General features: G+C 35.0%; 1 protein-coding gene across 27 annotated transcripts in view; it reads right to left on the reverse strand.

Annotated features, from left to right (window-relative positions):
- Positions 1–1761: 1761 nt before the first annotated feature.
- MBNL1 (muscleblind like splicing regulator 1) overlaps positions 1762–13766 on the reverse strand; it is a 205540-nt gene continuing 193535 nt past the window's right edge. For 13 of the 27 annotated variants that reach the window (XM_045503211.1, XM_045503230.1, XM_045503213.1 and 10 more), the window contains 4 exons: positions 11742–11777; positions 10958–11052; positions 7923–7997; positions 1762–5186 (listed from right to left, as the gene is read on the reverse strand). In XM_045503211.1, coding sequence (XP_045359167.1) covers positions 7941–7997; positions 10958–11052; positions 11742–11777 — 188 coding nt within the window. In that variant the 3' untranslated portion in view covers positions 1762–5186; positions 7923–7940. Of the gene's footprint in view, positions 5187–7922; positions 7998–9074; positions 9139–10957; positions 11053–11741; positions 11778–13766 lie in introns of those variants that run through there. The other 14 variants (XM_045503215.1, XM_045503212.1, XM_045503227.1 and 11 more) reach the window with 6 other exon arrangements.

A 13766-nucleotide genomic window follows, 5' to 3' on the forward strand; every position in this document is an offset into this window, starting at 1 on the left:
GCCCGATGTTGTTTTGATAGATCAAGAGACAAATGTCAAAAACAAATCACTTGGCATTTAAATCTCTCTGTTGCACATTTGTGGACTTCCATGATGTTAATACAGTTCAAGCAGGTATCTTCTAGGCTTTCAAAAGTTTCCAAATTCTTTAATAATATCACAACACACTATTTTCTCCAGAACACAGAGGACCTCAAGTATTTTTTTTATGAAATTTATTGCCAAATTAGTTTCCATACAAGTATTAAATTGACTGCCTCAAACTCATTAGGGAGTGGAGTGAAAATAAGTTAAAAAATAACAAAATTTTGTTGCCAAGTGTCCTACAGGTTTGCTTACAATGTTAAGTGACTATTTCTTATATGAAGGAAACTGCTGGTCTGAGTGTGCCTCAGTGACATTATAGATTGCTACGCGTCACTTACCTCCAGAGTAATTCCCAAGTGTAAACTCTGTGGGTGTCAAGGCTCTGTAATGAAAGAATGGCTCTAGCAAATGATTTTGTTCCCCAAAAAAGAAAGAAGTAACTAATGACTTCTAAGACAGGGTCCCATCCTGTGAGCTGAGGACCCCTAGTGGTCCTTGTCGTCAAAGATCCTTCTGAATAATAAGTGTTGTCTGGAAAATAACAAATATCTCAAACACTATTTTTCTGTTGTGATTAATAAAATACAGCATCACTTTAAAGGGCTGAATACTGTTGTGATTAATAAAACACAGCATCACTTAAAGTATTGAAAACTTACAATGGCTGTTTATTACTGAAATTCTTTTTCAATTAAAAGATACCCAAAATACCATCACTAATTGCAGAGAGTTGGATGTTTTCACGTTTGTCAAAAATATTATAAACTCCTGCTTTATATAATCATCTCCGGGACAGCTACTCTAATTTTGATTAAGTGGCACCTCGAATAGTTGGATCCACTGAGAATAACAGGAATGTTCTATAGAACTCAACCAGTGGCAGAACTGTATTAATTATAAATAATGCACTTACTTTCGTTGTAGTAAGTTCTAGAGAAAAAAGCACCGATGCACAAAGAAAAATTTGCAGGCTTTGACCCAGTATGGAGTGTGGCACCGTCACATAAAGCAGCACGAAAGGAACAAAGGAGTTAATTTCTTCACTTTGGAACTTTGGCTTTCACTGGCTATTTGTGGAAACTGCAAAATGGGAAGCTGTATGGGATGCCAGACCTCACTGTAGCCAAATTTTTAACTTCTCATTTACAAAATTCACACACACACACACACACACACACACACACACACACACGCGTTATGGCAAGGCCTGGCTCAGCTGCCTATGTGTAACCTCTTTTATCCCGCTGAATCAAATGCCATCATTATTTCATTACTGAAATATTCACTTAGAATGCCTGATTTCCAGCCCTAGCCTCCCGAAGAAGCCAAAGAGAATTTCTTTAATAGACAGCGCTCTAGAACTGATAAGAGATTTTTTTTTCCTCCTTATGGTTTTCCTCCTCTATACTCAAAATAGTATCCAACAACAAGCACTCGAAGTGTCAAGGTAAGAGAGGGCAAGACGTTTCAGAAAATACAGGGCGATGCATCACAATTGAGATTCTCAAGCTTGGTATCAAAGGACAGTTAGTGAGAAGAATAGCGAGTGCCTTCCTTGCAATCAGTTAAAACCAGATAATGAATTTTCATATCAGTACGTTCCTTAAGACAGAGAGGCATGAATACTCGAAACGCGCACAAATAACTTACTCTTCAGTCTCAGATACACAAATATACTTAAGAAAGAGAAGTTTTATTAGGGCAATTTCACTTTATTTTTCCATACAGCAAAGTCAACTACTGCAGTAATAATAAAATAAGCATAAAACAAATTGCAGCCCAAGACAAAATACATAATTTTAAGCAACTACAAGCAGAAAGTAAGTTGTGATTACATAATAGTAAAACCAAGCACATCTGTCCTTTCAGCAGATAAAAGCGGCAGGGTTGCTGAGAAGTGCAGCCAGCGGGAGTGAAGGCTGGATACACGAATTCATTAAACAAGTGCCCATGACCACATTTGCTTTTTTGAGTGCTTCTGAGTTGAAAATTAAAACCGTGAAATTTGAACTGCGTTTCGTTTTTTCACCTGCTGAAAGAACAGGATCCTACGGCAATTAAAAAACAATCACATAACAACTATAGCTACGGTGTGCTGTTTGGTTTGCCTGTTTATGGTTTAGATTTTGTGAGAGTCAATACTTGTTTTGAAGATTTTTTTTTGTGTGTGAACAATAAACCACTGAAATTGGCAGAAACTGATTTGTATAATATATGTCCTTAGTATAGTTCTTTCTCTCTTTTTTTTTTTTTCGTTGAAGTTTTAAACATGCAGTAGTTTTGAAAAATGTAAGGAATATTTGATCCATGATTTCACCTTAATGGTTGAAGTACCTGCTATTTTTGGTAATGATCTTCAGGCAGATTTGGCCCAATGGAGTTTTTGTCAGTCATGAGATCTCGGAAGGATGGCATATCTTTCCAGCTGAAAAAATCCTGGCAAACTACAAGCTGTCCACAATAAAGCAAAGCAACATGTTTGAAGGGGTATGGAGTGCTAACTCTGTGCCACTTTTGCAAGCAATTTTGCTCAGTCTGTCATTTTATTAGCCTTAACAAAACTCCTTGTAATTATAGACGTTTTTATTCAAAATAAGATCTTACTATTATACAGGTTTCTCTCTTTTGACTATATACAGAAGTGCAAAAAGTCAACCTTCTCTCTAGACGTTCCAACATGCTAAATTGCAGCATAATCAACCCTCAAGAGTTTGCACACACGCTATAATTCTCATTACGTAAACTTTGAGTATTTGGATTATCAACAAAAAAGTCCCTTGTTCTATTTATTGATTATGCAGCTTATTTATAACAAGGCCTGATATTCAGGGATTTCAAAAATATTAAACAATACTTTAACATTTGAAATGGATACAGTAGAAAATAAATTTTATTCTAATATCTAGGATCTAGATCTTCTTATAATAACTAATTACAAACAAAATAAATCATCAAAATATTACTCAATTGTCTGCCAGGATTGTTGCGATAGCAACAACTTAACTTCTTACTTAGCAATGATTATATATTTATAAGATATCCATATAAAAGATCTTTGTTCTTTTAATGAAAACTAGACAAGAACTAACAATGACTGACATTCTTACACTTTAATATTAAATCAGTAAAATATAAATCATTTAGTTAACAATAATACGAATATTCGTATGACACTACATGTAATTCAAAACTGAGTATGTTATGAAGGAAAAACTACTTTAATTTTTTTTTTGTATTTTGAAAAATTCATCGGTAAAATCTAATAAAACAAGAGTCTATAAACTGAAATGGTATTCAATTGTTAATAGAAAATGAAATCTAATAAATGTAGGAAATGAAAAACTACATTTTAACAAGAAAAATAAGTAATATTCTATAATGTAACTAACTACAATAACATGTGAAGTCACCATTACTCTCTTAACATGATTGAAATTACATTGGTATGGGTTCCAACCCGTAATGTAATAATCTAAGGCTTTAATAGATGTACAGTACAATCAGTAAAATCAACACATCAGTCTTATATTAGAAAGCATCTCTCTCAAGCATAAAAACTTGCAGTAAACTTGGAAGTATGGAAAGTTCTATAACTGAACTTTCGCTTCTCCCATTCCACACTATAACTACCAGTGACCTGGCCCCGACGTCAGCAATTTTTAGAACTGCCAATCAGAGCAAAAATATCCTTTACAAGCTGCAACATCCAAACCACAAAAAAGGAATTCCTTTGGATGAATCCATTCTTAAAAACTGAATGCACATCTATTTTTTTTTAATTTTGTAAAAGGCTTTCTAAGGCTATAAGCAGTTAATCTGAACAAAACAAAACAAAACAAATCACATATAAAATTCACCCATGTACTTAACCCACCCAATTACTAGGTTAATTAAACATTTCCCATTTTCATATTTTGGTTTATCATGCATCTGATGACAGTGCTGCTTTCTTCTTTGTTTAGAGTCACTATTTTAAACGTGACTGTGGTGAAGCATTTAAGCAAATGTGAAACCATTTTTGCAAAGCATTTATAGTCGTGTGACTTTTGACAGAGCTATAAATAGAAGCAAAATAATTTCCTCAAACATTTTTTTTGTTATCGTGTCTCAGAAATGGCATATCCCTTTTGAATAACATGTTACACAGTATAGTATGCATAAATATTACACTACAATGCATTAAAATAATTTTATATATATATCTATTATATATATCTCCAGTATGTGTGAGTTTATCGGTATTGAGAGAGTTTGTGTTGTGCTGTCTATTGTTACTGTAGAGTTAAATTGGCCATTTCTGAGACAGCTTTGGTTTCCAAAAAAAAAAAAAAAAAAAAAGGAAAAAAGAATGGTGCCCTTTGACTGATTAGTACTAGCAAATAAGCAACAAAATGTGGCTCTGAAAACAATAACACTGAAGAAATAATACTCTAATTTGATGTACAGTCTATGGCACTTCATGAGAATCCTTAACAACATGGTACTTAAAGCCATGATGTGCTTTAAAAGATACACAGTTGTGGTTTTGCTTGGCACATTCATCTCTGTCAGATCCCTCCCTCACCACATCTTAAAATCTATTACATTAAAAATATTACTCTTAAACAAAAATGACTGTGCATGCACGCTCTCGTCTATAATGGCGATTTTAAATACAAGGTGCACCTTTGTTATTTGTAAACCTTGAAAGAAATAAACTTATTTTTAAAAAATTATACCTTGGTCTACAGACGTACCAATACATAATAGAATCATGGTTACACCATAGTCTGTCTTTTCAAGATGGCATGAATATATAGGAAACTAATTAGGTATGCATCTTTTAATGCAGAACTCTGTGCTAGAAAAGAAAGACAATGTTGTTCTTCTTTCAGACAGGAATATCACCTCAGCACAAATATCAATTAAATGTACAAAGTGTATAGGCAACAGTGTGCAGTGGATTTCCATGTTGTCTCTTCTTCTGGTTAACATGCAATATGTGGATGTCTTGTGGCTGAGGGGTTTTTGTGTGTGTTGCTTGACGGTATTTACAATATGGCTAATGACCTCGTCCTTTACGCTAACCAAGCACACTGTCCTTTCCTCTTTAGTATGATCTACAAGGGAAAAAGAGACAATCTTGGTTAAAACAGAGAGAAAGTCTAAAAAGAGAAGATGTTGGTTAAAACAAGGCAATTTCCAGTAACTATTTCATCTGAAAACCATATTGCTTGGTTTAAAGAGTAAAATACACGTATGTTGTTACGTCTTCATATAGAAACAAAAACCACTCCCCAAGTACAAGTGGACCTAAATTTACAACTCTATGAGAATAAAATGACATGCACAGCCTAATAAAATTATGGGCTCTGCTCAAATATTACCCCATACTCAGCTAAAAGTATAAAATATGTTTGCAGAATCAAGGGGCATAATATAGTAGAGCTCTTTTTTAGCACTATCATTGTGGGGCAGCATTTAAGCTCACTTTAATTCCTCTCTCCTGTAGTTTAATGGGTTGCAAGAATACTGGTTTGGCCCTACAAAATTAAAATCCACGCAACAGTAAGTCCTATCAAACATGACTCACCATACATGGGTGCCTGATTAGCATAGCATATGTTTGGAAAAAATTTATACTTTAAATAACTGTTTTGGTTAATTTAAAGTTTGGTTTTTTTTTCCCCCTAAAGCCAAGGGAAAGAAAAATCCCTTATGCTCCTGACAAATTAAGGTGGAACAGATATTACAATGTACTTGTGAATTAATAGTTTCAGTTTTTACATGAACTTTGTTCTCATCAGAGAATCTTTACATATTAAACGTATGCTTTACAGTACAACTTCAAGCATGAAATAAGTCACCATTTTGCTCCACTCAAAAAGCAGTTTAATTATTGCAACTACGCATGAAAATGGGCAATCAGTTGTTAAACAGAACATTAAGAGCCTAAGATGCAATACACATAAGTCCACTGGTTTGTTAATTGATGAACTTACAGCCGTTTGGTATCATTTGTTTTCAACCTGGATTATCGCTCAGAAATAGAACATAGTTATATACACACCAAACATACCCAATTGACTACAAAAGCTTGAAGCAGGGTTTTAGAATCTGTCAAAAGGAGAACTTTTCATCCAAACCTACATAGTAAAAGGAATGTGCTTATTGAAAAATGTGACTCCTGTTCAGGAGAATTTATTACCAGATTATTGAGAAAGCTTATGAAATAGGCAAAAATCACTTTCAAGAATTTAATCCGTGATTGTAGCATGTCTTTGGTACTACTTCCTGGACTGCTCTCAAATTTTGTCTGTCCTCTTGTCCTGCATGGGCTCAGCCTTTGTCCAGCTCTTGCTATAGATTATTATCGCAAGGGTCTCAGAGCTGGTTCCCTGCCACTGTCTCCTCACTTGACACACTCACAGTCCCTTCTGAAAGGCCCTTACTCCTCCCTTCTCTTGAGCGTAGCCCTCACTGCCCCAAGTTACTATTTTCTGACTCTGTTGGAAAAAGTTGTTCCTTCATCTTTGCTCCAAGAGAATTTGTTCAAACCTCTCATTTTATTAGAGTGCGCTGAAATTAACATCTTTATCTCTTGTCTGTTCATCTTTATCTCATTGGCATGGTAACACACGGTAACACATAGCACCAAAAAATCATTTGTAAATGTGTTATTGAAAGGAAGCAGCAAGAAGGATCACCCATCTTATTTACGAGATTCAGTTTCAAATACAGAGGCTCGTTTTAAATATAAAACTATAAACATGAAACAAATATCCTGAGCATATATGATAGCTTGAATGTATACATACTGAATAAAGCATAGCCTCTGAGGATGAAAAATGGCCACCTTTCCCAAGTGTCTAAGTCAAGGTGCTTGAAGGAAAATCACAAGACTTTCAAATTATTTTTCAACAATGACATTTTCAGAATTATACAATCTTCTAAGGTTGACTACTTTGAATTACCTAAAGTTGGATATGTGGATGTATGCATATGTATGTATGTGAGTGTGTGTATACATTGATTTAAAGCCCGGCTCTTTATATCTGAATAACCCTGTGTGTGGTGAATCATGAGGTGAAGTGGGTACGTGTTCTCACATATAGGATTTAGCAAAACATTAAAAAATAAAATAAATGATGACCTACACTGGAGCTCAGCAAACTACTAGCCGTGAGCCAATCAGACCTGCCACCTAATTGTGTAAATAGAGTTTTACTGAGACACAGTCACACCATTTCATTTACATATTGTCTCCAGGTGCTCTCATGCTAGAGTGACAGAGCTGAGTAGCTACAACAGAAATGAGGGACAATAGAAGCCGTATATAGCCCATGCAACCACAAATATTTACTGTCTGGTCTTTTCAGGAAAGTCTGCCAACCCCCGATCTATACTAGTTTTAAGTCATATTTTTTCTTCACGTTTGTGTTTATTTCTAATATGAAACAAAAACAAAACTTATTTTCCTTAAGAAATACATACACGTAAGTGATATTAACATATATTATAAATTTTTATAATAATATTCCTTACAACCCACTTAAGATAAAAACGGGAGACCTTTCTTACCTCCTCTCAAAACCTTCAGCACTGAAGCATACTCTCGGTTATAAATTATGTACTCATTCGTCTAAGCTTTAATTTGCTTGTACATTCTACTTCTAGAACTGTGCCAGTCACAAGGCAGCTGTTCAATAAATATTTGATGACGTTCAATTTAAAAATAATAAAAATAAAACATATATTTTCTCTGAAATTCTGCAAAACTTCCTGAAGTACATCATACAAATGGTAGCTCAAAAAAACACTACAAGTACACACTATATATTACAGAAGGAACTTACTGTTTAGTGATGAAAATTCTACATCTGGGTAACATACTTGTGGCTAGTCAGATGTTCGGCAGATATTATGGGTATCTAGCAAATAAAAAATTATTTAATGAATGATCCATGCAAGCAAGCCAACAACCAAGAGATGAAAACATTTTAATATTAATTTTTTTTTTTTTTAAGAAAAGTGAAATTCAGCTGTGAGGTGACAGTCCTTATCTGGCCAACATAACAGTAAGTTAATGTAAACTTAATGTCAAAGGAGCAACTCATTTTTAAAAATCTTTGTGTTAAATACTAGTCTATAAATGTTATCAGTTTTTAGGAAGTAAGAGAAGTAAAACTATCCAAAATTCATGCACAGCAGTAATTGAAAGAAGCCCTTTTTGTTGGCCTACACACACACACACCTGTGGTTTCAGTTATTTATTAACCCATAAATCAAAGTAGAAAATGCCTATTTTTGTGCAACCAATTTCTAACATTTTCGTTCAACTTATGGTTTCTAACTTTTTTTCCCCCCAAATTAAACATACCAGTTAAGAATTTTAAGAGAGTATTTCAAAAGAACCAGATAAGAGCTTAAGTTTATTTTGGAACATAGTCCTGAATCCTGATTGCACATTTGACTGTATTTATAAATGGGCAAGAGCTTTAAAAAACTTGAGAGACAATACAATAAGAAATCAATATAGAGGTGACTTATTTCAATGGTCCCCAAAGCTATGAACTTCCAATTTGTAGCCTGACTCTCCTCTATGCCAGAATTTTTGCTGCTAACCCGGGAGAGGCAGTGCGGTAGACTGAGCCAGTCCAAGGACTGCAAGCACAGGTTCTCACGCTAGTGCATCCATTTCCTGGTGGTGTAAATTTGAGCCAAGCACTTAATTACTCCATGGCTAAGTTTCTTCATCTATAAAATGGCACTAATCCCACCTCAGCAAGGTTGATGGGAGAAAAGTGAAATCACATACTTGAAGGCATTTTGTTGTTCTTTCAATTTAGATGTCCTAGACTAATGCAACATATTACAATCCACAGTCTGGAGTGTAAATGAATATGTCTCTATTTTATTTCCATTTCTCAGCTGACATCTTTACACAATTTTACAGCATTGGCAAATGGCACGAAAATGTGCTCCAAGCATAATGAAGCTTCTCATACCATTTTTCCTGCTGCTGCAGGACAGGATGTTGCACCCAACAGTGTAGAAGCATCAAGGATGGGGCTGTCGAAACATACCAAGGACCTTCAACACCAATCGATGCAGATGAAGGGCCAGCTATAAACTTCTGCATGCATGCAGGCTGCATTTTGTGGCATCAGCTATTTCCAGCATTGCTAATATACTGTAGGCATATACATATGTATGTATATGTAGATATAATATATGTGTGTATATATATATCCATTTCCCTTTTCTTTCTTTTGGTTGTAAAACAGTATGAAGACCCAAGATTATGCATGAAATGGTCACAGCACAATGCAAAAAGTAAAGTGTCCCCTACAACCCAGGTGGCCCAGGGCATGTTGGAATTTGCTTTGCTATAGTTCTGCTTACACCAGCAATTCTGTCGTCATACATGGTACACAGAGAGCTCAGCATCATTGATTTGCCTCATAAATGGATTACGGTGAATCCATTAAGAAATTTCTGCCATAGATTACTTACTAACATGCCACATATGCACAATCTAGTATTCTTGTAAATGAGTCTGATGTGTTAGCATAAATCTGGGGCTATTTTGACAAGCTTCAGAAAAACTAATGGTTCTTTGCCAAGAAATGTTTAAAGCTTGTCTGAAACTTTAAAATACATCCATTTTGGCATGCTGCTTATGAAAGTTTTTAATGGCTACACTAATAGCTTGCAGTTCTTCAACAGTACATGATGTACTGTGGAGACAAGGGTGGTTACTTCCCACAGCAATATCTACAAAGTCAGATGGCGCTTAACTGGCCTTCTCTTCCCAAGGGGCAATACGCTGATTCTCATCTCATAGTGATTTTTTCGCATCATTTGGCTACATTTAACCTTAGTCTGTGGGTTATCTGAACTTTGATTTGGCTCCAAATGTTTTCACATGCTATTAACCTTACTGAACTTTGCTTTCATAACAAACATACTTATACATTAAGGCCAAAACCCACTTTACATAAATTTGACTTTGATTCAACCATTATTTTCCAGAATATAATTAAAAATAGGATCAGAGAATGTTGGCTGAATCAATGTCGATTTTTAAATATTAAATATTTTAATAATCATTTTCTTTAAATAGTCATTCTTGCATATCATAAAATTCAAATTTCTGAAACAGATCCCATTTACTTAAGAGTAATCTGTGAAATTGTTACTCCATAAATTTCTATGGAACCCAGAATGACTCAATTTACCGTATTTGATGTCTTTTTTCCCTTCATAACTCTCTAAAATCTATGCTGGGTAACTATAGAAATATGAGCACTTAGGGTTTTTGTTTCTGTGTTGGCTTTTCATTTAAAGCAGTCAGAATCAAACCTTGGACACCAACTCATTTTTAATATACAATCTGCTTATCAAACAAAACTATAATGAATTTATAAAAACTCTATTTACAAGAGTGGTCATTTGTGGCATCTATAACATATTTAAACATCTCGCTTTTTATTAAGAATTTAGGAAAGAACTAAGAAATTGTACATACCAAATGTTTATCATAAAAACCTTAAAATCGCCTGCAGTTTTGATTGGTCAAAACACCTGAGTGATTGAGACCAAATGAGAATTGCTTGTGTAAATATCATTTTAGTAGCTTTAGAAATGGAGCCGCGACAACTTTGGAGCACTTATAAATGGCATAAAAGCATTCTGCTGCTCATCATAGAGAGAATGTGTAGGCCAACAAGAGGTATCTTTGAAACCCCATGCTATTAAAGCACCCTCTACAGCCCTCACGTACACACGATTCCCACTGACCTCAATGGGAAAGCCACGTGCGTAAGGGCTGTTGGATTGAGCCCTATTAGAGTTGGTTTTTAAGAAACAAAGCTGTAAATTAGCAAACCTGGTTGGCTGTGGCTGTTGCAGCGAAGGGAACACTTGTGGCAGATGTTGTTGCTGCGGACACAGTGGCTGGCGTAGCACCGTGCACCATGGGAACTTTCGGAGGGAAAATCATATAAGCAAACATACAGAAGAGTGTAGCAATATGGAAACCATGGCAACATGGAGGAGATAATTGGGCATGGTATTTATCACAGCAATAAGCCATGTGACGGGACATCATCACCAGCGAGTGACATGCAATCACAGCGCAAAGCAGGACAACATTCCAAGGAGAGAAGGGGAAGGGAGATGAAAGAGAAAAAAAAGGGGAAAAAAAGCTTGTTACCATCAAATCAAGAAAATTGACACAAACAGGCTTAATTTGCTACGTCAAAAACAAGAATTTTATATAGTGTTCACAGTCAGACATTCAAAATCTAAGTCAAAATACAGGTATTTACTTCATATACACAGTTATCTGTTTGAATGAAAGTATTTTTTTCTTATTTATTATTATAAAAATATACGATATATTACTTTTATGATATAGTTTTTTTTTTTACACACCAGAACTCATAGTCCAATCAAAATCCACCAAAGGTGACTAAAGGAAACTTGTGTGTAAAGAAAACATTTATGTGAGTCCATGTCAATTAAATAGAAAATGGCATTTAATTGACAGGTGTTAGTAAAAGGGAAATGGACTTGCCCAATAGATACAAGTTAAACTTAGCAGTGGATTTTGAGGGGCTGTGAGGTGCACCATAGGTTTAAGATAATCAAGAAACAAAGCTGGCACCTACCAACACTTGTAGCGGGTGTCATGCACAATATTGAGCCTGCCCATCATGCATTGCAACAGGAAGGTGGATTTGAAAAGGGAAAAGAATTAAAACATCCCATCACACGTGTAATTAGGAAATTCATTTGAACAAAGAAGAAAAATTGTTATTATGGGAACAGTGGCATGTAACTGTCAGCACAATCAAATCATACAATAGCACAGTGATCAATTAGAACTAGTCTCAAGTGAAGAATAAAAGCCAGTTTAACTGTGTGCTGGTACACTTTGTTTCTCCTGATTGCTGCCTATAAGTAAAAGTATTTTGGGAAAAGTTTAAACTCGCCTAATTCTTTTAAAAATAATATTGTAATTTGTTTTGTTTTAATCTGGTTACTAGCCATCTGGCGGCTTTGCTATTTCTGACTTTAACATATGAATGTATTAACATTTTCCTTATATTGAGCACATGTTAAATAATTAGAGAAATTACTTATTATTAAAATGGTAGGTAATCCAATGCACAAAACTGGCTTAACAATGTAATAAAACCAAAACATTCATTTTCATTCCCTTGGTTTTTATTTCTCTGTTCACTGTAGCAGCAACCACACAGACATGGAAGGGGTTGTGATCATCCATCCATACAGGAATTTTATTTGGAAGGATACCAAGAAATAAATTATGCATAAAGAGAAAGTGAAACTTCTGCATGGCCTTTGTTTGGAATTTAAATGTAGGCAAACATTTAGAGAGGATATACTTTTAAGTCCTGAATTGGTTTAATTAACAGGGATCTGGGGAAACAGACTGGTTTTCACTGCTGGTTTAGACCTTCAGGACTTCTTGGAATAGCAAATGTTCTCAAATATTTCACATAGAAAAAAAAAGTTAATTATATATATATATATATGTATGTATATATTACACATGGGGTGTTGGCATTGATGTTTTCAATGTTCAACCATGATGCTAAAATATTATGTATGTAGTACCTGTTTTCTTTTACATATAAACATTGCAACATACAATTTTATGTTTTTTTCTTTTTACCGAGTACAGGGCACTTTCCCACATAAAGAACTACTGTTCTTTCTATGAGATTATTTTAGATTTCTAGGTTTTAAAATATCAAATGATTTTATATTTCTATCTAAATCTTGGCACATCCTATTTAAACACTAGCAGCATCTGGGATGAACATTTGTTAGACAAATATCTGCCAATTGAGTCTTGTCAGAGATGGCCCTACAAAACAAAGCTGCCATTGAGAAACAAGGATTACTGAACTGGCGTCCCTGGAACAGCTGCAATTAGTCTGTTATCACAATTAGACTGTGGGCACAATGATCAGTGATTAAACTTGGTAATGGAGCTAGGGAGGCATCCGCCCAGGTGGCATAATATTACCCTGACAGTCATTTGTTAAGATGCTTGAAGATCTCTATCATTTGCAACTACTACAGAGTCAGACTTGGGAAAGAGAAGAACAAAAACAGACCACTAATAACAAAGACGTTAATGTGAGACAGTAGAGCAAGCGAAATTTAATCCTGGGTCTAGATCCTGTGAAATCGTTATCCTCTCAAGGTGGGGCAAGAGGACTGACTGGGAAAGAGAGGATGGAAAGATGAAGGAAAAGCAATAATGTGGTATTCAAGGAATAGGAAAGCCGGTTTAAATACTGTATGGGTAGTAGGTTTTCAATTTACCATTCATTATTATGCTGTAATTTGCCTATTATATTTCATCCCATACATAATTTAGCCTGCACATGCGGAAAATGAATTAACCATCCTATCTGTCTAAAAGCCTAAAGCTTCTATGATTGGAATTTTAGTTTGAATTATCTTCCTCATTACCATTATAACCAGTGCACACAGTTTTGAGAGGGATTTGCAGCAAATAAACATAAGGCAGCAATGAAAATACTAGCCAGGTGCAATAATTCACAAAAACAAAGACATTATGCTGTAGGACCCACTTACCGAGACCAAAAATCACTTTGAAATGACCATAATATCCATCTTTACAACAATGGGTTGAT

This window comes from Leopardus geoffroyi, chromosome C2 (genome assembly GCF_018350155.1).
Source record: "Leopardus geoffroyi isolate Oge1 chromosome C2, O.geoffroyi_Oge1_pat1.0, whole genome shotgun sequence".
Lineage (NCBI taxonomy): Eukaryota > Metazoa > Chordata > Mammalia > Carnivora > Felidae > Leopardus > Leopardus geoffroyi.